The 27,071-nt window shown below is 41.9% G+C and overlaps 1 protein-coding gene across 6 annotated transcripts in view; it reads right to left on the reverse strand.

Moving 5' to 3' along the window:
- Nucleotides 1-27,071, reverse strand: part of LOC113572372 (metabotropic glutamate receptor 7) — a 122,175-nt gene that overhangs the window by 58,463 nt on the left and 36,641 nt on the right. For 4 of the 6 annotated variants that reach the window (XM_027001866.2, XM_027001867.2, XM_027001868.2 and 1 more), the window contains exon 2: nt 20,251-20,467. In XM_027001866.2, coding sequence (XP_026857667.2) covers nt 20,251-20,467 — 217 coding nt within the window. Of the gene's footprint in view, nt 1-6,399; nt 6,520-7,126; nt 7,234-7,638; nt 7,971-20,250; nt 20,468-27,071 lie in introns of those variants that run through there. The other 2 variants (XM_027001871.2, XM_027001869.2) reach the window with 2 other exon arrangements.

The following is a 27,071-nucleotide window of genomic DNA, read 5'->3' on the forward strand; positions in this document are numbered from 1 at the left end:
CATCACATGCCCCAACGTGCTTTCATAAGGACTGCAATTGGCACAAAGTTTCCAGCTTGTGAAAATGAGCAAGATTGAGGGCTTTATAAATGGTATCTGATTCAGACAAGCTCAAAGGACATCACAGTTCCTTTTTAGCTAAGTAATGGATATATCCATTAAATGCATTTAAAACGGAACACACTATAATTCTGAATCGTGACATCACCTTATTTGTATTCTCATGCTAATGAAGGCCTTCCATTGTGAATTTACAGAGAACCCTGACATTACAGCCCAGTAATATGAGTCTTGTCTGTCAAATCCTCAGTCGGTGCCTTTTTGCTTCTTTTGGATCTGATAGCGCATTTCAGACTGTGAGAGAGCCAAACGGGTCTTAGTATAATTACTGAGGAGCTGTGGCTGAATAGAATATTATTTTGATGGAAGGTCTCTTCTAATTAGGTCCTCAGAGGTGGTTGATGTGTCATCTTTTCGTCGCCGGGCTTTGAGACTGATGGTAGTGCCGACTGAAATAAATGTCTGAAATTTGAGGCACTTGCTGTCGTTGTGGGAGTAATTTATGCTCCGGTTCTACAGAAAGCTCACCACCCTCGAATGACACAGGAAGCAAGAACAGCCAGACACCATCCACATGCACTTAGCCTCTCAGAAGAACATGTGTTTAGTGGCACAAAAGTGGTCTCTGCCTTTTCCGAGCATGTACAAATTACATGGTGTTTGTTCAGCCATTCCCCACAAAAAGCATAATGCTAATAGAACAGCAGAAGAAGATGTTTACAACTCTTATATCTAGACTTCTGAGATAAGCTTCTGTGAGGCATTTTGTCTCAATTTTCAGAAATTTTGAGGAAACTGTGGTTCAGTCTCTGGCACTTTGTGTAGCTTCATAAAAAAATAAAAAATAAAAAATAAAAATTCTAAGTATTAACCAAATCCATGGCAACATTTTAGAAAGGTTTGAACTGTGAAAAAGAGCCAGTTGACCAAGACAGTGAACAGCTAAATGTTGAGAGATTGAGGGAGATTCATTCAAAATAATTTGTGAGAAACAAGGCCAGGTCTAAGATTAATTCACAAGCTTACACTGCAGCCTGACTGCTCCACATAGGCTAACAATCCTAATCATTTTCATTGTAGACACTGTTTGTAACATCTAGTTCAGTTATCTGGAGTTCCACAACAACATCTGGATCTGAATCGTATCTGGTTTCGTGAAATGTGTCGTATGGCATTTTCCGGCAGCAGTATAAAACTGCTTCACTGACCACCCAAATCCCACTTACCCATCCCCCTCTGATTCAGTCTGCACTTTTCTGGTAAGATGAACACTGCAAAAGTCGTTGCTGAGATATCATGTTTGTATTTGTTCGCCTCTTTGAAAGTGATTTGATAAATCTGTCTCCTCCCCACAGGGATGGACTGATTCCATTTCAGCAGTCAAGTGTATCCAAGCAAGGCATTCATCTGGAAAACAGGGCCTCATGGTCAGTTTATTCAGTCAGTCCAGACTGTGTGCTTTAAGTTAGCCTAAATCTCAAACAAATCTTTATTGGCAATGTATTATTATTATTATTATTATTACAAATAATAATAATAATAATAATAATAATAATAATAATAATCTTGTGTTAATTTATATACCTTTTAGGCACCTTTTTGCCAGAATTTGAGGCACAATAAAATATTTTTTAAAATATGGTCTCAAAGGAAAATCAGAGCCAAGTTTTATATTCATAATCCACTGTAAATCAATAGCGACAATACAGAGGTTCTGAAGCTTGTTCTGCCAAGCCACTTGGCACAGAAACAGTGGACAGGCATTGTGCGATGCTCCTACCCAATGCCTGGGGCTGAGAACAAAGCTGGCCACTGATTTGCAAGGGGCCACACCTCAAGGAGCCTGTCGCGGTACGGCTGTTACTCACAACAGTGCGAATTGGACATGCATCAAAAAAAGAACCTGGCTTATTACCTCTCTCGGCACCCTGCCTGCTGACAGCCGCCCAAGGGTGAGCAGGAGAAATTTATCTGCATTATCCGTGACAAAATATTGATCTAGGTAATCATTTTTAGGTTAATCTATGTTCGTTCCTGGGCAGCGCAATGGCCTGAAATATGGCTTCATTCTGGTAACTCTAAATCTGAAAATTACACATGCTGCAGTCGAAGCCTCCAAGGTCGGCCTTGAGACACAGTACGGTGCTCGTCAAGCTTGAGCGATCTGAATGGTCGCCATTTCTAAGTCACAGCTCCAAGGTTACAATTAGAACCCTGAGGCCTCTCCTCACATCGTTCGGACAGCCCGGGCAGGTCTCCTGTCAGCCCCGACAGTTCAGCACCTTCAACACCATCCGGGTAGACCACAGCAGGCCATAGCTTTGATCCTCTGTGAAGTCAAAGGGTATGATAAAATAACTGATTGAGATTACTGGCATTTTTTTTTTTGCAGATGATCCCATCAAGTGCATTTGGTCAATTCCTGGCCTGTAGGCAAAGTTGTCTGCACTGAGCAACAAATAATCCCCATTGAATATTTGAGGGCAGAAAGTTACTTGCTTTGAGAAACCCGATTACACTTGAGTCTTACTTTAATAGAGACCTATTTACTGTACTTACTATATAGAAGGCCACCAACGACTATGTGCTTAAATGTGTAATTAATGGAACTGTAATTACAGTTTGAAGTTGTAGTACCTCAATTTTTCTACATTTGTGGGTGGAAAGAGACCTAAACATTTTTTTAAAACAGCCCTATGTACATGGCTAACATTGTCACAACTCTGGGACTCCTTGAATTACAGTATGAGCAGACTACATAAGAATCATATGTAATAATGCAAATTGATCTTTCTTTTGATATTTACCAAGGAAATTGTTATTATTTGATTTAGATCAAATAATAACAAGAAGATTAGCCTGGAGAGGAGAAAGCCAGCCTGGGTAATTTTCTGTATGGGTCGGAAATGGGCTGGCAAATAGGTGCTCATGTAATTTACCATTCCTAAAACATAAACTCCAATCCCAAATCCCAAGCCTCTGCAGTAGACCTATAGGTCAAAAAACTGCATGACACCCTCTGCATAATCTGTCTGAATTATGGCACACAAACAATTAGCAATTAATCTCTGAAATGTCAGACACACACAGTGAGTATTAGACCTTCCCTTGACAAAACACAAGGCTGTTACTTTTGGCACTCATAAACAATTGATTATACTGTGGCTTGAACTTCCAGTGCCCTTATATGGTCTCAATGGGCAGTGCTGTAACTCAGAGCTTGCTTATTAAAATTACAGAGAAGGGGAGAGGATGCAGGCGTGTCACTGTGGAAAAGTCATTATCCAGAATTGCCTTCTCATAGCGCCATGCTTTAGGGTGGAGGAAAGTAATCAAAAAGGAGGTTTTCCGTTCAACACCCTCGACACGTGACAGCGTATTTGCAAGTCGAGCTTGTAGAATCTTGCTACTGAGGATTCCCATTTGTGAAATATGAGAGAAAATGGAAAAACAAAGCCAAAGGAAAAAAAGCAAATCATTGTTTCAGGTGCTGTGTATCTTGTCATTTGTCACAGATGACAAATCTTTATCTTCTGAGAAACATTTTCTTGTAAGAATGCATGTGTGGTGAACACAGCCCAGATGGCAGTCTGCTTACAACTTCACTAGATGTCTAGTCTCTGCATCTTGAGAGGTTTGACATTGGTATGAGTGTATCAGACACAGCAGTGTTGCCAATTTTAACACATCTCATGGTCACTGCTGGTTTGCCACTCAAAAAGATATCCAGCCAGCAGTGTCCCTGTGATCAGAGACTGATCACTGATGTATGGTTAGATGATGGGCTAGCACAAACTGCGCAGGGCAACAGATGACCTAAAGCTGAAGTGACCTAGTCTGGACCTAGAGATCTACCACCCTGCAGTTTAGTTCCTACCTTAATCTAACCCACCTGATCCAGTTAATCAGGACCTCCAGTGGCATCTTAATATTAGAGCCAGACATGTTAGACTACGGCTGGAACTAAACTCTGCAAGGTGGAAGATCTCCATGTCCAGACTTGGGCAGCCCTGCCCTACAGTCTTTAGAAGGTGTTTCTAATAAATGCATGTTCATAATTAGTGACCATGATGTTCAGTGTGCAGAAAGTTAATGCTTAACCTAAATAAGACTACAATAAGAAAGAAAAAAAAACCCTGACATTCTTCAATGAAAAGTGAATGTGTGCATTGCAATAGAAAGTTACAGCTTGATACTGAGAAACATAAAAAACAAGTCCTGAAAGAAAGAACAGGACACTGTCTTCAGAAAGACAAGAAGACAAAGGAGCACGAGAAGTCAAACAAGGGCATTGACACACTCCCGCAGTTCCCCCTCCCTGGGGCATCTCAGCGTCTCGACACCCTCAACCGCCCCACCATCTTTTTTAACACAAACATTTGCAAACAAGAGCCATCCGGATTCTACAGTCCTCACTGAGCACACAATTGCATCATTCAGAAGGAAGAAAGTGTCTGATATTAAAAAAGGCCATGGAGAGGTGGCACGCAGAGAGCAAATGGAGCACAGGAGTGCGAGTGGGTCCTGAGGGAAGCCTTGCATGGGCGAGTTTGAAACGAACTTCCCATAGTTTCAGAAGCCTGGTGTCACCCTTCCTCATTTCCTTGGGAGGTGTCTGGAATGGCAACAAAGACAAAAGGCAAAGGCACCAAGCGGATCAGCCTGGAGAGGAGAAAGGCAGTCTGGGTAATTCTCTGTGTGGATCAGAAAGCTTGGTGGTCATACTGGGATATTAAAGGAACAAAAATTGGGGCTTTCTCAACTTGATGGAGAATTATGAAGAATAAATCAGTGAGGTGGGGAAATGATTTCTGTATCTATCACTGATCTAACTAAGAAGGTTACCCAAGGTTTCTGTGATATGACTTTAAGAAAATTAGCAGCACCTTTCTCTAATAATACATAAAATGGGTACGCATAATGTTAAAGTGATGGAAAATAACATACAATAACATCAATTTAAAAAGTTTTGTAAAGTTTGTAAAAATGTGAGTGTAAAATAAGAAATACAGTATAATCCGAGCTAGAAGTAGAAGATTTTGAGTCTAGGTAGGGCCTGATAGGGTTTAATACAGTAGGGATTGAGTACTCTATGCATATACTTAACCATATGTTTTCTTTTTGAAGTGTCATAAATGATGATGGTCCATGACGAAGCAGTTCCTTGTGAAAATTATTTATTATTATTTTGTTGACTTTTAGATGGTTTATTTCCGCATTTCACCCTGCAGGCTTTCATCATGTCACATGACCCATCAAATGCAGAAATGTTTAATCTAAATTGCATTTTAATGTCTTTGTAATGATATTTCTTTGTGTTTGTACCCACAGAAAACACAGAAGATAGACAGGATCCAGAAGCTGTAGAATATCTAAATGTGTATGAATCACACAGGTCCTTCTGACTATGAGTGGACATGGTAACCCTTACAAAATGCAATAGAACAAACTCTCCAGCATTCATTCTCCGGGAGCACTGCAAGACCATCCTGTTTTAGGATTAGGCAGCACATCATCTCCTTGCCAGGTTACACATTACAGTTCTTTCCACAGCTAATGTCAGTTTTAATGGCAGCGGGAGGCCGACCTTGGAACGTAAACCTTTGAGTCACAGGTCCTGAGGATCAAGAGGGATAAAAGTGAGGGAAGAGAGTATTAGTCTCTAGCAGCAGAACATCAGGGTGAAATGGTAGGAGTGGATGACCGCCAACCACTGGCTAATTTTTTATATATATATTTATTTATTTATTTATTTATTTTATTTTTTTTTTCAGATCTCAGTATGTAAATTTGGGCAGAATATTCTGTGGAAATGTGGTTTTTAAATGGTCTTAAATCCTTTATTTTACAATGAGTAAGGGAAACCTTTGTCTATGGGGAGCTTTTTTAACTAAACCTGGATATGACATTGTTTATGACATTGTCTGGATATGACACTATTTATAAGACAGTGTCTGGATATGAAACTGTTTAGAAGTTACATAGAAAAAACCTAAGATGCATTTTTCATTCCTTTTGCCAATTTTGATGATAATTAATAATTTTACACATCAGTCATCATGCTAATAGCAGCTGGCACCACTGGGCATTTGGGATCTCTTGCTGGGATCATTAAAGGTCACATTTGATTTCATAACCAGAAATTTCATATTTATTACATTACAATTTCCTGAAACTTTGCTGTTTTTTCTAGCAGGATCAGTCGGGTGTACTTCAGACTGACTCTCCTACACTGAATAAAAACTGCCTTCCACGGTTGTGTCACTCTAGGGGGGAAAAAAGAACGGATTCAAATGGCACAGACATGGAGCCTCGGAATGAGGTTAATTCTGCAATTACCTCACTCCACTGAGCGCCCCGGGCACGTGATGATGGAATGATTAGCAGTTTCGAGCACTCCGGGGCCGCAGGAATCCAGGAAAAGGGTGCCTGTAAATGCTAGCTGATCTTTGGAACCCGCTGCAAAAGAGGGGTAGGAACACAAATGACTACCTACATCAGTCGTCTGGTCCGCAAACAGGTCCTTGTGCCTCCCCATTCTCATCCCTGCGCTCAGGACCAGCATGCATAGCAGGGAGAGGGAGAACACAGTAACCCCTGCATGACTGGCTAATGACTAGTCTACAGCCTCCTCTTGTCTCCCAACAGCTTTCTGGTCCTTCTTGTGCACATTAGTGCAACAAAACTGCTAATTAGGTGACGAAATCTATTCATTACAAGTGGTGCAACGAAAGCGTTCAGGCCGATTCGTAAAAACTCTCCCAAAACACTTTTGCCGAGCAGAACCGGGTGACTCAGCGTCGCAACTCTAAGCATTTGCGATGGCTAAGAGGAAGAAAAACAAAGGCAGAAGAACAAAGAATTTTGGAAAGCACAGCGCAAATGCAAGTCACACAGTGGTTGGGCCTTGAAAATCACAAATTGATACATTAAATAGTTAAGCACGCTGTGAATGGCTAGTAGGTTGGAAAGGAGTGCTCGAGCTGTTTATTGCATCAGTACCAAAACCACAAGGCTGAAAGCAATAAACAGTCCTTATAGTGCAGAGTGAACAGTTTTAAAATACCTGCTGGTGACGAAGCGATGTTGATTTGTTGACAGGAAAACAGGTAGCAGATGGCATCCAGTGAGATTGCCATGTATGTCATATCTGTTTATAATTGCAGTCAATTCCTGGAAATGGGTAAATGGGTGGAATATTACTTCCTGTCCCCCACGATCCATAAAGCACATTCTCTAGAGGAACATTAATGTAGGAATAGCCGACAAAGATATCGCCACTTGCTTTGGAGATTCATTAGTAGCCAAATTGGCTTTACTTTTGAGAGGAAACAAACCATGAATATTTTACTCAATCAGCTAGCAGGGACTGTGTTTTTTTTTTTTTATATGATACAAGAGAAATGATTGCTACAGGTCTTCATGATTAAGATCATTTGATATCACAGTAATGTACAACAGGCATTTTGTAGATATTATGAAATATCATCATAAATGCTCCAGTAGAATCTAAAACCAATCAATTAATCTATTATAATACAAAAAAGTGTAACAACTGAATAATGACTTTGGCCTGACCCATATCCTCAGAGTGGTGAAAGTTCTGCTCTGACAATGTGCCAAGTCTCACATCCATTATAAGTGATTTTTGGAAGCGCAGGATGGCATCTCTGTCTCTGTAGGTCGAGTGAACAGCATGGCCAGAGTACAGAAGTGATGTAAAGTGCTTTTTTCCTTTTTTTCTTGGCCTCTTTCAGCCTTCTTTATCCCCCCATTTCAAATGTGAATCCAGGAAAAACAGAGATCTGTAGCACCTCTTGCATTCTCTACAGGGGTGAGAAGGGTAAAATGAAACTGTTTTAAATCACCCCTTTAACCTCCATTCATGAGACCCCTGTGATTTTCACAAAATAAATCATAAGGGGCAACATATAAGAGAACAAAGTATGCTTATCTGCTATTATGTCCTCGTATGACCTCAAGCAAAGTGTTCCAGGGGCATGACCTGCCCTTGAGATCCATCGATTAATATTCGGTTAATCATAGTTTGCTCTGCCAGAGTACAAAGGTTCAGTCGCCTACGCAGTCTAGGGCCCAGAAATGTAACCGAAAGGTCAAAATCAACACACACAGCAGAGAAAATTTCATTATTTCATACAGAAAATCAATGAAATACATAAAAAATATCGCAAAGCTCAAAAAATTACTATTATGTACTCCATTGCTGACATGTGTACATGCTATGCAGAATTAATTGGAAATTCAACTTTCATTGAAATAGATTATTTGAAAAGATCATTTTAGCGTTTGGAGTTGTGAATGCATCATTTGAACATCATTTTTTTTTTTTTTATTTTGCATCCTGAACTACCGGTACAGTTGTATGTACTTACAAGTCATTCCCGACCATGAAGTACATTTGAATTTTTTCAAATGTGAATTTGAATTCTTTCAAATGTGGCTTCACAGAACAGAAACAGTTTACACAACTAAGAACCTCAGGCTCTTATAAATTCTCACATCTCTGCATTTGCACAGTATGATGTCATTAGAATCTTGGGCTGCTTCACCCCTCCAGTAAGGCACATCCTCTAGCTGTGAACCAAAAAAAGAATACAAACAGTTTACTTTTCTCACTGTACCATGTACCATGTTACCGCAAACACAGATGTGCAACTACTGGACATTTTTCAAATGTGATCCCCAACATCAGAGTTACCGTAGGGCCTTCATCAGAAACTCCATCACCTGCTCAGCGCACATATCTTTAGGCTGAGTAGTATCACATCAAATTACATTAATCAAAGCATTCAAATCAAGTGTGAAATCATGCTGGCGTACATGCAACATGTCCACGCAACAAGTAAGGCATATATTGTATGGGTATTGATATCTGGGGCAGTAAATTAAGCGGGTGAGGAAACCCTATTCTAGCGTTTGGAGCAGCACTTTCCAGAGGGCTTTACTGCTGACATTACTTTGCAATTACTGCCCAACAGTATTAAATTTCCACCCGGAAGGCACTGTGGCTCACCGCCTCTCTCCTTCTCTCTCCACCCAGCCTTGGCATTAGCGCCATTAGAGCTTCATGGAGCTAGCCTTAAGAACGCCTGACAGGCTAATCAATTTTACAGGCTCCCATCTTTTATAGGGGCTGTCTGGGAGAGGGTCACGTAATGAGCCTGAGACGCTTGATGAAGTGAAAGTTTACTGACAGGAGCATCACAAACCTAGGAGGCTTTCCTGCCATCCATTACCCCATAATGGCCTGGATGGAAGGAGAAACAATCCAAAGTGCCAGTTCTGTGCTCGCAGAGACATAACAGACTGTTTGCCATGGGACGAACCTCGCCTAAAGACTATAGATGGCGGCCATCGGTGGGATCACCAAGCGGCGGGAGAATCACTAATCAATATGGTGTCACGGTGGCTCATGGTGCCCTATAAGAATCATACCCTGTTCTTATTTGAGATAATAGGCAAGGTCTTATGAAAGAGACCAGAGCTGTTAAAGCTATGATGGAAAAATGAGAGATAAACACCAAATGTTTTGAAGCCATCAAAAGACATTCTTAGTTCACCTGCATGTCACATAATTCTCAGCAATGTTAAACTTGCGCCAACTTGTACTAATTAAAAGCTACTGTAGATAAAGTATGTTGCAACAATTTCATACAGAGAGAGAAATTTGTCATTTCTTTTGTGTCATCATAAACATTGACCTTTAACTGATCTACCTGCTACTGAAGAGATTAAATTGGTTGTCCAACTGAATATACAGTGTTTCCATTTTAGCTTTTTAACATTAGAATTTAATACAATGGTAATCAAATTTTCATGTATGTTAGCGACATGATTCTTTAGAGCAAATGATCCATCTATATTACATAGTCTTTTAATGAACATGCCTGCAGTGCATTTTATCTGTTGCCCATTTGTGAAAATGTATTACTAATGGCCCCAAGACTCAGTACAAACACAAATATGTTTGCATTTCCAAGACACTGCGCACAAATGTCCAATACACAAACCATTCACATTATAAAGAATTATGATAACAACTTGTTTGTATACAGTGCTAATATAGTTGGGTTTTCACATAACAAAACAAATATCTGCTCTATTTTAATATTTCAGTGATAATCCATCGAGAACTGATCCATTCCTTTACTGGTACATTAATACTCAGGAGAGTTCTTTAAACTAAGCCACTTAGTCAGAAATTGAACAGAAAAAGGGAGGTGTTACTGGTCAATGATAGCAGTTATTTATTTTGACCAGTGGTAAAGAAATAAACCCAGACATCAGGGTCTGGTGTTGGCTGCAGTTTAAAAAAAAAAAAAAAAAAAAAAAGATTTTTAAAAATTAGTGCAGTGCAGATGGCCATTTTATGCTCTTAAATGACTGCTGAATTGATTGGAAAAGCTGGATTTGGCAAATTGAGAATAGATTTTAAAATGACATTTGGATGGTATAGAAAATGTCCTAACTGCATTAGCTCTAAAATTGGAACCATCTGACAGAGACAGTTAAGAAACACCGGGCCAAAAATTGGGGCAGGAACAGTGGAGGAAAATTAATGTTTTGAAGGGTGGGTAAAAACTAAAATGGCTGGCTGCTATCCTATTGGCTTATCACACATCTTTTAAGAATTCTGCTTGAGCCAGTCAGACAGCAAGGAGTTCTTCTCTGGACCTGAGCACATGGTACCAAAGTCTGACTTGAAGCTCCTCTGTTCCAACTTTGTCTCTCCCTTCTGAATAGAGCGTATGTGCCTGTATGTTGCAGTTTGAAGTCTGGGGCACTTCCCTGGGGTCACAGCAACAACATTTCACATGCAAGCACGTCCTCCACCACTATCTCTGTGCTGCTGGCTGTCACTGGGAGGAGGGGGATGATAGAAAAACAGAAGAGGTGTGTACTGTTTGGAGATTTGAGTGTGATGCTAGCCCTTGCCAAAGGCATGTGATGTTGCCATGAAGATTTACCAAAATATGCTATGTTCAGTATTTGCAGCAAATACTATTATTAAATCAGAGCAGGCTTCAGTCTGAGTGTGCTCGTCAACATGTGCATCTTTCAGTGTGTATGGTCTGACATCGCACGCTTCCTGACTTCCTGGCCAATGAGGCATTGCTGAGCACCTCCACATGCTGCAAGGATGAATTAGTCACATTGCCACAAATCAGCCAAAAAACAAACGCTAATTGCTATGGAATTGGCCCTTTTGTCATGTTTCGAATACACTGCCACTCGAAGCTCGGGAAACACAAAATGGCCACGGGAACGTGGTGCAATGAAATCTGCATCTGCGAGACACGACAAGCACGCCTCGTTTCAATGAAGTCCACAGACGTTACCACCGCACACACGCATTGCCTGCATCTGTCAACAGCAACCAAAATGGAACCTTGTTCCCTCAGGACACATTTGAAGGGTGCACACAAAGGCCCACAAAAACAAACACCTAATCATCCCCGGCAAGTAGGTGGCTCAGGGGGCGGAGCCTCGGTGAATGCTGCCAAAGCCTGCCGTGACGGCTCTGTGACCGTCGCTCGTCGGCCTGTTGTCATCTGATTATGTGAGGCATGCTGAATTATTGAGGACAGACCCCCCAGAGAGGAGCTGAGGGTTTTTGCTGGCAGGCAACGTCAGAGCCACAAGGCTGCAACAGGTGCCATGTGCATCTCTGTCATCTCTCTGCAGCCAACTCCCAGCTATCTGGACCCCTGAAAACCCTCCAACTTGAGGAGCAGGAAAGGAGAAAATCAATAAATCTGCTGGCATTTCAACAGGAGAAGCATTGCTGTCAGAGGAGGGATGGCATCAAGCTTGTCTGCCCACCTCTACAGCTGTAGTTTTATTTCTTTTGGGGGGGGGGGGGGTACAGGAAGGTGGGTGGTGGGTGGGGGGAGTTGGCTGCACCACCTGAGTAAGGTGTAGCATTCAGGGGGTTTGGTTGTGAAAACCAAAAGCAAAGGCTGGCCTTGATTTCAACTTTCATGCTTGCTGGCATGAAATGTGGGGATTATTTAAACACAGGCGGGGATGACAATTATTTGAACATGGAGTGCGCTGTGTGGTTTGTGCCAGTCGCAGTAATAGAATTTCTACTAGTGGCACCTACTCACTGTGTTAGTTTAAAGGCACAAAAAGTAGGATTCATCATTAGAGCATGGTGAGATGTGAAAAAGCATCAGCAGTACATTGCTGCAGCACCTCGGGTTACAGCAATTCCATGCTTTTCTGCAATGGTTGGCAAGTAAACGCAAGGATCAGTTCCAATGGTGTGGCATGCCAGATAGGTACAGCATGTTTCAAGTTTCAAGTTTCAAGTTTCAAGTTTGGTTTATTTGTCACATACATAGTCATACACAGTACAACACGCAGTGAAATGGTGGATGTTTGTCATATATGAGACATCTGTGCATGCTCTGCTTGCTACTATAAGTCAAATGCTTAAATAACTCTCGCATTTCAAGCAAAGTTGCCAGTAAGAATGTTGTCCTGCAGGCTTTGAGTTTCAGGTGTGTTGGACACTCGGAGCCACAGAGTCACAGTTCATGTCCCAGGTTCCCGGGTTTGCTGCATTCTGTCTGCGAGGAATCCACCTGGGTGTATACAAGGGTTCTCAAGGCCAGTCAAATTTTGCTGAATCTAACACACCTTGCCTAGTAAGCACAGTACAATATTTCATGAACATAGCAATGTGTGTTAGATAAGGAAACTGAAATACAAAAAAAATACACCCCCAAATTTTAAACTAAAATCTCACATAGCAGAGGTTAGCATTTATTGTTCTCCATGACGCTTATTGAAGTACAATAAAATTTTGCATCATAAAATTAAAAGTAATAATCAAATATTAAACTGTCCATAAAATCAGGATTCATTTTGGTAAACTCTGTAGACTGTGTTTAGCAGCAGGACAACTCATCCATGTAATCTCGGCAATTGGATTTCTACAATGTGGCTTTTTTCTGAACCCACTTAAGTGTGCCCATGCTTTGTGATATCATGACCTCCTTGTTCATTTATCACTGATTCCAATTACAGTTGCAGAAGGGACTCGTATTACAAACACCTATTGATCTGGGCGGGGCTCAGATAACATTTTTGGCAAAGGTTAGCTTGTGTCTCATTAGGCTGTCATTATCCGGTGCCATTTTTGCGATTAGGGCCGCTGTGTCTCCAGGAAGTGAGAGCCCTGCACTCTTCTTGCTCCCACGTGTTTTCCAGCAGAAAACTCACAGATGGCGACGGTTGAGCTCTCTTAATAGGGCAAAGCGGAGCAGAATTCCCTGCATGTCCGATGTCTGCGACACTGGCACTGACGACCAGGGGAGAAGGTTATAAAGGGGGATGAATAATGAATCAGGGGAAGCTTTGCCCACGGCCGATATGTCGATGCTGCGCTTGCTGCCTGTGAAGAACTTGGTTGGGGGTGGTTGCATGAGGAGACAACTTAATAATAGCTTTTTCCATTAGCCACCGTGCTCCACAGGGCACTAAATTGTTACCTGTGTTCGAGTCATGGCTACATAAGTGACTCGCTAATAACTGTCTGCTCTCGCTTTACTTTGATTCACTGCCTTTAAGGGGCGTTTGGCTGGATCTATATGAAAACACCCCCTCTTTGGGGGAATTAACTGTCAGTGGCGCAGCACTGTGCAGCTACAAGTAGTGGTTGGGGTTTGTGGGTGAGCTTTCATGCGTCCTGCACGTGAGACGCATCAAAATGCATCCTGCACGTGAGACAGGGCTCTGAGACTCACAAGTCTTGTCTGTGGCTATACCTATGGATTCATGAATTCAGGAATCTGAGACTTCAGGTCGACTACAGAGCCCAGATAGCCAAGCCTGGCTTTTCCCTGGGGAGACTTGCCAATAATCTGTAGCCGAAGAGCTGTGAAATTAAACCCACAACCTTCCAGAGAGTTGATGGAGGGAGGAGGAGAGGGTGACACTAATTGTAGAATTGATTCATATAGGGAAGTGAACTTTCTCAATTGTGGTACATTTAATCTGTCTTCAGGAGAAGACAAACTAACCCAGGTTATTGTTACTTGCAGTGATGAAGCACCATTGTTAATTATTTATATCGGAGGTGGAAATTTTAAGGAGGTTCTTTTTCAGAGCGGACAAAAAGGTGGTTGATACAGAAGCAGCAAATGTCTACGCGAGTTGTGTGAAATGTATGTTATGACGGACCTTAGCCTCAAGGGAGGGAGGTAGTGGCTGACTCAATTTAACACCTGAGGACAAAAAAGGTTTCTGGCAGCATCCAGCCACTACTATTAAATCAGGACTCAGCAGCTGAGATTTGTTCTGCAGTGTTTTAAATGTGTAGCTTTGGGGTCTCAACTGGAAGTGATAATAAGTTAAAAACACATTAGAAGATATTAAATTATTGTTCAATGCCCAACACATTGTTCTCTTATCACTTTGGGTGGGTGGGTTTTGAGTATCATCTATTATATCATCTGTGCCTGGCTGGGTGGTAAATAACCTAACCAAAGTCATTATCAAGCAAAATAACCTTATTTAAAACCTACCAGATAATTGCTGCTTCATGAGGCTTATAATGATCTTGTGTCATTTTCGGACACTGTGAGTCTTTTGAAAAATTGTCCAATACTGATGCATTGTTCATTTTTACAATGCAATCAATGTGTCATATAGATCTTTCCATATGAGTTCCTATGACTGCAAATGAACCCATTTCCCTTAATTATCCAACAGATGATGGTGAATCATTTCTTTTCTCATACAGTGTGAACTGATCCCAGATGTGACCAGTTTCCCCAACACAATGAAAAGTCTGCCATGATGATAGATCGCCTCTTTCACAATTTTATAACTGTATTGTCAGGCTTGTACACTGATTGATAAATGACCCAATTCGCAATGGGCAAACGGCTCTCACATCACCTCAGCACCTCTGTTGTGCCCAACTCTGCAATGGAATCACACTAAAAGATTATTAAAACATCACTGGGTGACAGAGCAGCATGGAGGCCAGGGGTCCTGAATCTGCAGAGCTCAAGATTGCTAGAAACAATCACTGAGGGTGCTGAAATTTTGATACCATTCTCAGGAAACTTCAAAGGAGTTCACTGACTCAGAAGACAGGGCTGCATCTAAATGGTCAAAGCTAGGTCTAGAAACCTTTGTTCTCTGAATGGGTCTAAAATGAAAAGAATGAAAGAAAGAATAAAAGATACTACCCCAAGCTAGTAGGACACACCAAAAAAAGGATCTGAGAAACTCAATTATGGAAGCTAGTGGTAGAAATATTTAGTGGGGATCTTAATTTCTGTTACAGCAGTGGCTAGAAAATTGTTTTTTCAGTTGAATCGCATTCAATTAATCCTGATTTATACAAATAAAAGACAAATAAAGAAATTAGTTAATCTGAGAAATTATAACAAATTAACAACATTGTTCATTTGGGATATCAAAACAAAAAACCAAAGCAAAACAAAAGTCAGTAAAATAATTACGAAAATGATTTTGGCATAATCTGTGAAGTAAAGAAGCATCAATACTAGGCATCCACTGTCCTAGAATGTTCTGTGGTAGAGAATGACTATACCCAGAAAGACCAAAAATTAACGAGAGCCTTATGAATACAAGATAATTTCCTGAAAAGTGTTATATGTAATCTGTGAATAATACCAAAATACAAACTATATGTTTACGATTGTACTGCCAAGACAGAAAAATAGATCCTCCTGGAGAGAATCAATAAGGGCATAATAAGCTCCTGGTCCAAGGCCACACCATAAAACTTATGCAAGGCCAACATCGGTGCGTAACAAGCAGAAAGGCTTATGGGACATGGCATCAGAAAGAACACTGCATGTGCACCCATGGGAGAAAGCAAGTGAATAACGTGATAATCCCACCTGCTAAATCTACATGACCTTACACAGCCTGATCACATTTTATCAGCGCTAAGATATTTGCAAAACTCTCATAGAATATGCATGTCACTTTTTCCTGCTCATGCAGTTTTTGAGCATGCTTTGGCATCAGAACATGCTCCAGCTATTAGGCCAAAGGGGGGAAAAAACACCACACACACACATATAAGATGACAACACAATCGCCCCTGCATGCAATTTTTATGAGGCTACATACGAAGACAAGGCCCTGCAATATTAATGAAGGTTGCACTTGAAATGGTTAGCTCTTGGGAAGTCATTAACTTTGACAGGTTTATTTAAACTAGGCAATATCAAAACATAAGCGATGATGAAGGTCTCTCTCCTACCCTTCATCATAAGCATACACTCTGGGGGGGCAGATGGTATACTGCGCTAGCACATACATCCACTGACGTAGATAAAGGCTTCAACTGTATTTTAGTAATCAACTGGTCACAGAGCTTTGCTAATTGAATCAGTTTACTTGGAGGGAATGCTAAGTGCTTAGCTGACATGCATCATTTAGACACCGACCTAACAGAGGCATTAGATGTCTACACCAACATCCATAACTCACAGAGAGACTGCAGACAGTCTGATTGTCAACAACATGGTGGGATTTGAACTCAAAGCTCTGAGGAAGAGTTCACCTTCTGTGCTGCCCTTACCATTGCTATTACTGGGTGGGTCGTTCAGAGTTACAAGTATCCCTTAAAGTTTTTAAACAGAATGGGCCATAAAGACTTGTGTGAGTCTTGTGTGAGTCATCATATGATGCACTGAAAAGGATCTCGAAGCAGTGTTTTCATAACCTTTTGATGCAAAGTGTTTCGGGAACATCTTCACGTCCCACATCCATTGAGGGGCTGCATTTCTATTCAGGCTTTTTTTTTAAAAACAACATCAAAGAAAAGCAAAATGAAAGCCATGCCAGACTCCCCTGCATCGCGTCACCGGAGTGAAAGTGCAAGCCCTTTTGATCCTGTGCCCTTGACTTGAGTTAGCATTTACTTATACATTAAAAAATGCAATGACTGGAGATTGCCTGTGTCTCAGAAAAATGCCTATCTGGCATGCCACACCACTGGAACTAATCCTTGCGTTTACTTGCCAACCATTGCTGAAAAAATCCTGACCAGTTAGTGCTACCTAACAAGCCATCAAGACATTAAGACATGGCAGTATTTTTTTTCACGTGTACAGAATTTATCTGCAATAAGGTGTCGTTGCTTATAAAAATCAACATGAGCAATATCTAGCCGAGGACTAACATTTTGCATGCAGGATAATTAAATAAATTATGGGCCTCATAATGGGCACATCTGTTTTATTCCTGAGCAGGTCTTAACGACTTGATAAGTAAACATGCTAATGTCAGATTCACTGGAGAAGCCAACCCCGGGGCAAACAGATTTGAGGTGACTAATGCCAGATGACACATACCTGTAAACAGTGGTAGGTGTGGACAATATGACAGAGGAGGAAAAACTTAGGAATGCCACAATGGGAGAATCATCTCGACACCATCTCAACTTTGTTTATCACACCAGCGGGTATGAGACTGTAATGTGATTTTTTAAGTTAATGTAAGTTGCATTCCAACAGGACATGGTGATCTAATGACCATGGTAACCAACATGGTATCTCATGAAACTTACGGGGCACGTATAATGGTATATATTCTCGTTCCATGTGAAATAATAATGGAATGTGTTCATTTCCACATCCAAAAATGAACTCTCCATAGAACACTGCATTACTGTAGAGTGTGAAATTCAGGCTGAATCTGCTTTAGCCTAGAGCCTTCTTACAAATGCCCTGCTACATTGGACAATGGTATTTCAGCATTTCAAGAGTCAAGATCACATTTTTATCCCCTCATCCCTTCTCCTTCCCACCTGCCAGGCCATCCTCTTATCTTGTCGAGGGAGAGGCAAATATCTTCAGGCTGTCCTTCCCTACTGCTGCGGATGGAGAACTGCAGGTCAACCTCCACCCACAACGCCCACTATATAAGCCCCCTGTGAAAGCACACAATGTCTGATCTGTACTGCTCCTCAAAAGCTGACTGCCAACTCTGAATTTCCAGTGGAAGGTTCAGCCCTTACCAAAGGTCTGGTAAAATACAACAAAAGCCACACAAGCTTCCAGACGTGCAGAGGTAAAGATCTGAAAGGGTTCTTCGCAGGAGATCCTAAAGGCCTTCTCTGCAGCATATAGTTGGGATTAGAGACCAGTCCAGTTTAAGCACTTTACTGTAACAGTAATCAATAGAAATACATCCCACCTCCCTCAATAAACTGAAGTGAGTGGGCCTAATTTAAAAAGCTATGCAACACACTGAATGTGAGACCCTCAATCCGCAAACAGCATAACACCTTGGTAGCTCTATATGCATGAGAATGGGACTTAGGTGGAATTCATACTGATTAAGATGAAGCTCTGTAAGAATGAATTTTGTTCATTCTAAACTGGAACTGTAGCGGTGGGTGGAGCTCATGCCACCAAGGTCGCTAATTAATGGGAAAATTAGTTCTGATTCACCACACCTTTGCACTTACAAATGCCAAAATGTGCTACACAGGAAAACAATGATTATGCTTTTGTTCTAATTGGCTAGCTGTTCCAGGCAAGCCAATTAGCCTTATTGTGCTGTCTTACTAGCTATTGGTGGAGGCTGATCATGCAGTTGCCTTTCAACTTCCAAATGTGTATTAAATGTTCCTGAACCCTGTAACAACAGTTCTATGCATTCATCCTAACATTCCCCATCATCGAGGACTATGATACTGCAGGCCATTGCAGCCAATGATATGATTTCTGCCAGTTCTCATCCACTTCTTCCTCCTCTATGACATGATGCCAGTGTGCTTCTGTGCCTACACTCTATTTTTGGTGTAACTGCTGCGATCCAAGACAACTGCTGAGGTCAAGACAGCTAGATGCTCAAGAATAACACAGTAATATTATGATCCCTATGGCCATAATCACTGAGATAGAGAGTGTCCACAGTAGGTCAGAGAGCAAAAGGGAAAATTATACTAAAGTATAATTTAACTATACTAAACAAGACAGGCCAGCAATTATTCTTATAACCACAACATGAACTACCATTATTCTTTCTAATTATGAGCATTTGTGTTTACAACTAAGTCACAGGGTTGTCTAGACTTATGATGTCTCATTTTGGTTCTGCAAATATAATTATAATTGTCAGATCATTTCATTTATTTTACTGGGCCCACAGTTATTGCTTGTACCAACATGCTGCACATCACTCAAATTTTTTGTTACAGGGTTTTGATTATTTCACCATGACAGAACACTGAGCAGAATAAAATACAGCCCATGAAATAAAAATGAGCCACTTGTCATTCAACATTTGCTCTCTGTCCACTTACCCACCTGGGTGTAACCAAAAAAAAATGTGGCAGAATTTCTCAGTCTAGGAGCTGGCCAACAAACTCCTTGATGTGGCGCCAACAGGCTGCAACCTCTGAGCCAAAAGGAAGTCTCTGAGGATGGATCGCAAATTATTCTGTGGGAAACTTTCACAGTTGCCCAGCCACATACAAAGAATATCACTGATGATATGGATTCTTAGATCACTGGAGGAAGCATCATCTATTTAAGAATCCATGAGAAAAAAATAAATTTAGTATTACAACATTACATCCCCATGGAGCAGTTGTCATAATCCGTTCATGTAACTATTCTGTAATTAGTATGGGACTATTATGAAAGATTAACTACAGTGTCTCTTATTGCCACTTCAAATGCTGAATGTGTCATTATGTAAGGATGAATCTAATTTATGCCCTAAAAGGTACAAGTTAAATCTCAGCTGTCTTTCTCCACTAATAAGAGAGAAGGGAACACTTGTTCCTAGGCTCTGGCACACATTTGTTTGGCATGACCTGTAAATGACGTGAATGACGGTAGGCACTGCATCTACAGCCTGCTGATGAGAGTTTTATCTCTGCTAATCACTGGTAGGACTGATTCTCACATATACTCTCATAATAGTGTATCTTGTACCAAGCACTTCACAGGATTATCAGAGTTGTCCATTGTCAGAAATACTGGAAATCATTTCCCATAAATGACATTGCTGTGATGGGCAATCAGATAATATTGTTAATAATACTGTAGCATTGTAACATGTTTTTACTGGATAAAGATGCTTTATTGGTGGAATGTCAAGCGGAAAGCCTGGATGGTGTGTGTTGTGGTTTGTGTTGATGGTTTGTGTCCAGCTCACCGGCTTCACGGGAGATATGCATGAAGGCTTCCACGCCTTTCTCGCCATAGCTTCCCTCCGAGGCCACAGTGGAGACGTAGTTCCAGCCCATGGCCTTCACAATGTCCACCATGGCCTGCGCCTGGAAGGAGTCGGGAGGCACCACGCGTGAGAAGAAGTCATAGCGGCGGTCATCACTCAGCTCCGGAGCCGTGGAGGCGTAACTGATCTGTGGGATCTGGAGAAGCAGAGGACAGGGGGCAGCGGAGAGCTCCTTATCACAGTAATGTCAATAGACTGAAGTATAAAAGCAAGTCATGAATTGTTCTGGAAATCTCAAGGGCAAACAATCCTCTTCTGAGGCACAGAAAGAATGCACTGAGTCATACCAGCTTTTGAATCCATTGTGCTTCCCTCAGAAAACAGAAAAAGGCATAACTACCTGTTTGGAAAGCAAACCATGTTGGATGCAGTGAACTCTGACAACATATGACACATTGTTGAAACAGATAAGCTGCAGTAAATTTAGCCATCTCCACAGAAATGGTGGACCGCACCTCACCTATGCAGCGGGCACTGATTATGAGGGCTGGACTAAATGAGTTCACTGTGACCACATCGCACTCGGAATGCAGTAGCAGCATATTTTGTTTTGGATAATAACAGCACATGAGGCAATAGATTTGCCTGCCATTGCCATCGCTGTTGCTTCATGCACGGCTGCCGAAGACACATTTATCATCTTCAGACAAGCTGCATAATGCCCTCGTTGTACTGTGAGTTATGTAATGAAAGTGCGAGTGGCGCCTTTAAGTGCTTCGCCTCGGTGGAGGCCTTGGTATGATCAGTGCAGCCCCTGAAACACTTGCAAAGCACAGCGCTTGAATTCTGCCCACCCCGCTCTGGAGCAGGACAGGTCCAGACCAGAGCTTGGCACACGCCCAGCTCGGCGTCAGCACACAACACGAGGTCTCAGATGCCCGAACTCCGTCTGCTAAAGCCTTCAAATGAAGTTACGAGGATGGCAAAAGCGTCGGATCTCGGACCCGGGTCAGTGTGAAAGGACCAAAGGACCTCGGGGCAATTTTTATTAATGTGCTCAATAATTCGGTTGAGCTAAATATTCAATACTGGGATGATACAAGGATGCTTTCTGTCAGATGTAATAATTCTGAGATGAGAGGGGCAAATGACAAAGGTTAAGGAGTGCTCACACAGCCCCAGGCTATGCTCACATACAAAATGCCTCATGTTGAGAGAATCCTGGATTCCAGGGAGAGCCTGTTTCAGCACCTTGGTTAGCTCCTTCACTGACACGAAACACGGGAAAAAAGTATTGTAAACTCAAGATGTTTGAATTTCCATGGTTATGCCACTTCTAAGATGCTGTGCTAAGGCAGCAGCATGTGAACGTGGCTAGCCTGCAGCAGAATGCTCCTTACAGGATCCTCTTCAGGGCAAAATAGGCTTTTCATGCTGATGTACAGCCATGTGCCTCTGCACAGCTTTTATTTTAACCATTGCAATAAACCACATCACTGTTCTGCATTCATGAGGAATCTCAGTAGAAGAGCATCATCAGGAGGTGCCTCTGCTTGCCCTATGTTGATACTGTTCTGTAAGAAAAATCAGTCACATGACTGAAAGAATCTGATTTGTAAGAAGCATTGTGAATGCCAGCTCAGCCATATAGCAAACTGCTGTCTTTTTCATTCATCCAGCAACACTTACTGACAACACTTACTAGTCATACACTGTAGGGCCTACTAGTCTGGGGAAAGACTTTAGAGAAAGACAAGCCCCGTAATGAGCGCTACAGAATTCTACATCATTTTAAAATATAGTGTTTTCCCACACTGCAGACATGCACAGCTGCTACCTGTCTTACTATCTGTGTGATCCATTTTCTTACCATCTGAGAGACCAGTCTGAAAGGCCTGCATTCCGGGAGTTCCTGAATGCTAATGTAAACCCTCCGTGAACTGTAAAAAAAAAAAAAAAAAAAAAAAGCTGTTTTATTTGACCTATGACCAAAGCTTCCATAGCAATTATGTTCCTACTTCCTTTCTCCCATTTTTTTGACACAGGCCTGGGATTACTTAATCTTTAACCATGCAAACCTAATCTTATGCTTCCTATTTGTCCATTCCCCACTGTCCCTGCCTCCTCCCATAAGGGAACTTCAAGCCAGTTTAATTTTTACAAGCCGTCATTAATATCAGTTAGAGGTCCGTTCTGCCACAATCTAACGATGGGGCGAGCACTTTTTCCACGCTCGGGTGTGAAGGCGGGTGCAGGAATAGCTTGTACTACTCAACGGGGCAAACATCGGCATAGCAGCCCCGGTGCTCGGAGAGTAAACAACAGTAATGGCTGCGTCACACCGAGAGCCGTGCCTCTAAAGCGCAGCGATGAAAGACCTCCACCGAGCTGTGAGCAGAGCTTTTTCTGCAGGCCCGCCAAGGAGCTGTCAGTCGCTATGCTAATTCCTCGCCTGTCATCCTGTGCCCCTCACCCTCATCCCCCCCTTACAACACATGTTGTATTTCACACATAAAAAAAATTCCATCTCTTAGATGGTAGTCAGCTTGCCCGCAAAGGCTTGTCTAGAGAGGGAAGGGATATGCTACAGAATTCATACTTTTAGACCATTTTTGGCATTTAATATATTTTTAGGATATTTATACTTATAGTTGATACTTTTATACTTTTAGAGTTTAGGAAAGCAGAGTACTTTTGGGCAAGCCTCCAAATGCTCCAGATCCTCATGGTGACAATTTTTAAATATTTTGTTAGTCACTTCAAGGGTTGTGTATTAATTAAACTTACACATTTGTAAGTATCTAAAATTCTTATGCTTTTAGAAAACCATTAAGTCGATAACTGCAGTCAAAAGTCTAACCTCATTTTTTGAAAACACGCTTGCCTCTTTCTGAAACTCTTACGTTGTGCTCTAATAAAATATATATTAACACATATTATCAGTGATGTTGATCGCAACATTCATTCATCCATGACAACAATTTTAAGATAAGCCCCATCTTAAAACCCGCTTACGGACGCAACAGCACAGTTTATTTTCAGCCCTGCAAGTCTGAACGAGATATTTCTTATTTGCATTGGACTTGATGATTGAAGTCTGGAGTTGGACGTACCTGCCCAGGAAGCCTCCAGGAAGAAGCCTCTAGCCTACAGACTAAAAGATAAAATACTGCACCCTGAGGTGGGGTCATGAGCTCCAAAAAGCACGCCCACCCTCGCATCACTTTTATTCTCCCCTTCTTTCAGTCTCCTTTCTCTCCTTTACACACACACACACACACACACGGAGGAGTGACAGAAATAATATCAGGGCCCAGTGTCATGGCTTCGGCCCCCTGCAACCCGACACCTCCGTATTTATGTGTCTGTGCTGATGACAAGGTGGACCGTGATGAACATTGTGTGTCCGACAGTCTCTGGATGGGGGCTGCATTATCGCACTCCATTATCTTGTCCATCAGGGTGACCCATCAGCGGACGGATGCTACCTGTGTCCTCGATGTCTTGAAGATCGTCCACGCTGAGCGAATGGGGGCTAAGAATGGGGCACCTAGCTGGTCGTCTGTCAGGTGAAAGTTCCACTCCACCACGCAAACCACAGAAGTCCTCAGACAGAAGTCCTCAGACAGAAGCATTACTGGTTGCTTTTGTCCATTCATTCCTGGCTGGTTATCAATGTCAAGTTTAATATATGGCTTTTAAGAGAAGTAGTTGGTTCAGATATCTCATTCATTTGGTCTATGTAGTTTCTTGCTCAAATCATCATAAATAGCTTTGCACTGTCACATAAACTACTATACTACTGTAAGCTATGAACTGCACTATCTGAGAAGAATGAAGACTCCCAGAACAGGGAGTCCCAGTGATAGTATTGGACATTGGACAAGATCACTGACATGTCCAGTGTACATTTTCTCCATCTCCATTTCCCTCAAAACAAGAGTGGGGCTCAGGATGATTAACTTTCACTATTGGGAAGAACTTGCAGAACATGGGCGATTAAAGAGAAGATTCAGAATGGGAAAATCAATAAACGACTCCTGTACGTTTGAACCAGAAATTCAGCTGTATACAGGTCAGAACTGAACTGTTTTATGAGATGGCATTAACTGTTCAGTAAATGACCATAATTTGACCCCAAATTAGTATGCATAAAATATGCTCTTCTAGATTTCTATACTGGCAGTATATGCATTGGGCCAAAACAACTGATTGTAAAATCACAGTTAATGTATTCATCCATTGTAAAATCACGATAATGGTGTATGTAACATAGCACATAAAAGACTGCTGACAAAACCCTGCAACATGCTCCAAGCATATACACATACAATGTTCATCCCTCTTAGCAATACATCACCAACAAAATGTGATGATTTAAAAAAGAAAAAGTAGTGGACATGTCTGATATAATGGATTATCAGGTCATGCCTGTGCAATAAGTGGCACACATTCCTGTTCTACAGACTCAGCACTTCTTAACCCATAATTAAGGACAACAGGCATACAAAAGCTAGGGGCTTCTGATACAAGAGCACGCACGGGCCCACAATGCAACTTCAACAGCGTCTTTTAGTTCTGCAGTCCTTCCACTCACCATCTTCCTCTTAATTAAAGAGTGAGCCACGCAGACCACTCCCTTCCCCTGAAGCCAGCCCACAAGGTAGGAGAGGTGACTTTGGGGGTGGTGGGTGACGGGAGTCGGCAGGCCACTAGTTGTTGGCTGAGATGTGTGTGGAGTGTTTGCTGAGTTTGCGTGAACCATGAGGTGAGGAGTGCACCAAGGGTGTATGATCTTGCCTGTTAAAAAGTCGGGGAGTGTCTGTTTTGACCACAGCATCAGGAATGTACCCTTCTAGCTGGATGCGCAGTCACTAATTCGCTGAATCATGACGCGCGGGCGCCTGCGAGTCGAGCTCAGGAAATCAAATTACCATGCGGAGGGCACTGCTGATGTGAAGTTCATTTGCCTGGCCTTCTACAGTGGAGGATTTTAATCATTCTGACCGCAGAAGGTGCAGCAAATCACTGATTTCATTACAAGTGCCCATTCTGCCCCTCTGCCTCTGCTGTTCCTCAGACAAAGAACGGCTGCGTGTTCGCAAGTCGTCCCTCCGTTTTCCACAGCATGCGCTTGCTCAATAAAATCACAGAGATGAGGTGAGGAAGGGGAAAGATATATTGTGGCAATAATCGCTAAAATGAAAATACTTTGGCTAAATAACAGGTGCTAGCTTTAAATCAGACCCAGCGGATGTGAAGCTGTTCCCTTTTTATACTTCCTTTATTTCTACTTCCCTTTTTAATCCTTACACTGCGTAAGGGCCCCTAAACTCCAGCTGCATAATTCCATTGTTGTTGGATTGCTCTAATCCCCCTTAATCTGACATGTCTAATTCAGTTGTCCGACATGTTTCCAGTGGCAGCGGAATGCAGAAGGAGAGCTAAGAAGGGGCATGTGAGTCAATTCCATGAGGGCTATCATTGTTTTAACAGAAACCCTGCCAAGGTATGGGGGGGGGGGGGGCATTGCCAAGGATTAACTATTTTGTTCAGTAAGAGAAAGAGTCAGACAAAGGAGGAGACCCACATCACGCAATAAGGATTCCACAGAGCCTCTGGGTATATGGCAGTGACATCAAGTATGTGGTAGACACGCAAGTAGGTCAGCAAAGTGTACCTACATTTCCAGCCTGCCTCAAACACTAGCCTACTGCTTAATGGCCTAATACTTCAAATGATCGCGTTGTCTCCAAACATGGGGAGCATGAAACACAAAGTGAGCTCTTTCGCCTCTCTTTCATAAATAAGTCAAACGCTCCTAGATAATCCATTTTGACAGCAAAACCAGATTTTGCAGGAGTCTGTCACACCGCTTAGCCATTCTGCTGACTTTCTCCATTAAAAATGTTACTTGTTGCTGACTGTGCTTTGCCAGTATTGCAGCAACTTTCTCCAAACTTCAGGATTTTGTTAACAAAGTTCATTTGTCAGTTAGTACGTGTTAGAAGGGTTAATAAACCATTTTCACTGGCACTATAGCAAGTCTGAGATGGAGAAGAGGAAAGTTTGTGGGGAGATAATTCTGATTTCTTTTTCAATTCAGCTCGCCCATAATCTCCTCCTTATGGTGGTATTGTTGTTTCGGGTGTTATTATTGCCTAAAAAGGGTTACTGCTGGGACATTATGACAAACAGTGGATTTAACATACTGAAGTTCTGGGACACCCTTGAAGTGATCTCCATAACCCTCTAACAGCAGGGAGTCAAACAGTCCATTGTGCAGTATATATTCTCATTACCAGTAACAGTATGTACTGTCATTAAAAAAACAATTAAATAGTTTCTAATTTGGTTATGACAAAGGCAGACTCCCTCTTTCGTACCATGGAAGTGCTAAATTTTGTCAAACTAAAACTTCAGTGTTGTGAAAATGATGTTGCTTCCGCAGTCTTTGATTTGCTGTCTTTGTTCATTGTCCATGAAGGAACAAAGTAGTGTGCTTTGAAATAAGCCTGTCAACCACATACCACACCCCAAAACACACACCACGACCACACATACATTATGACTTCAACGCCATAATGTAAGCGTTAAGGTAATGCAGTCATGTGTGCTAAGGGCTGAGATGAGAGTACTATTTCACCTGGTACCCCAAGGTCAGTAAAACTGCTGGAGTCGAGCTGAGTGACCTCATAATCTCCTACCTCTTCTCGCCTTTGCCATGAGTACCCCTTAAGGAAGTATCCCCCAACACCAACACCACCACCACCACCCCACCAAAAAAGTAGAAAATGCTG

This window comes from Electrophorus electricus, chromosome 20 (assembly GCF_013358815.1).
Source record: "Electrophorus electricus isolate fEleEle1 chromosome 20, fEleEle1.pri, whole genome shotgun sequence".
Classification (NCBI taxonomy): domain Eukaryota; kingdom Metazoa; phylum Chordata; class Actinopteri; order Gymnotiformes; family Gymnotidae; genus Electrophorus; species Electrophorus electricus.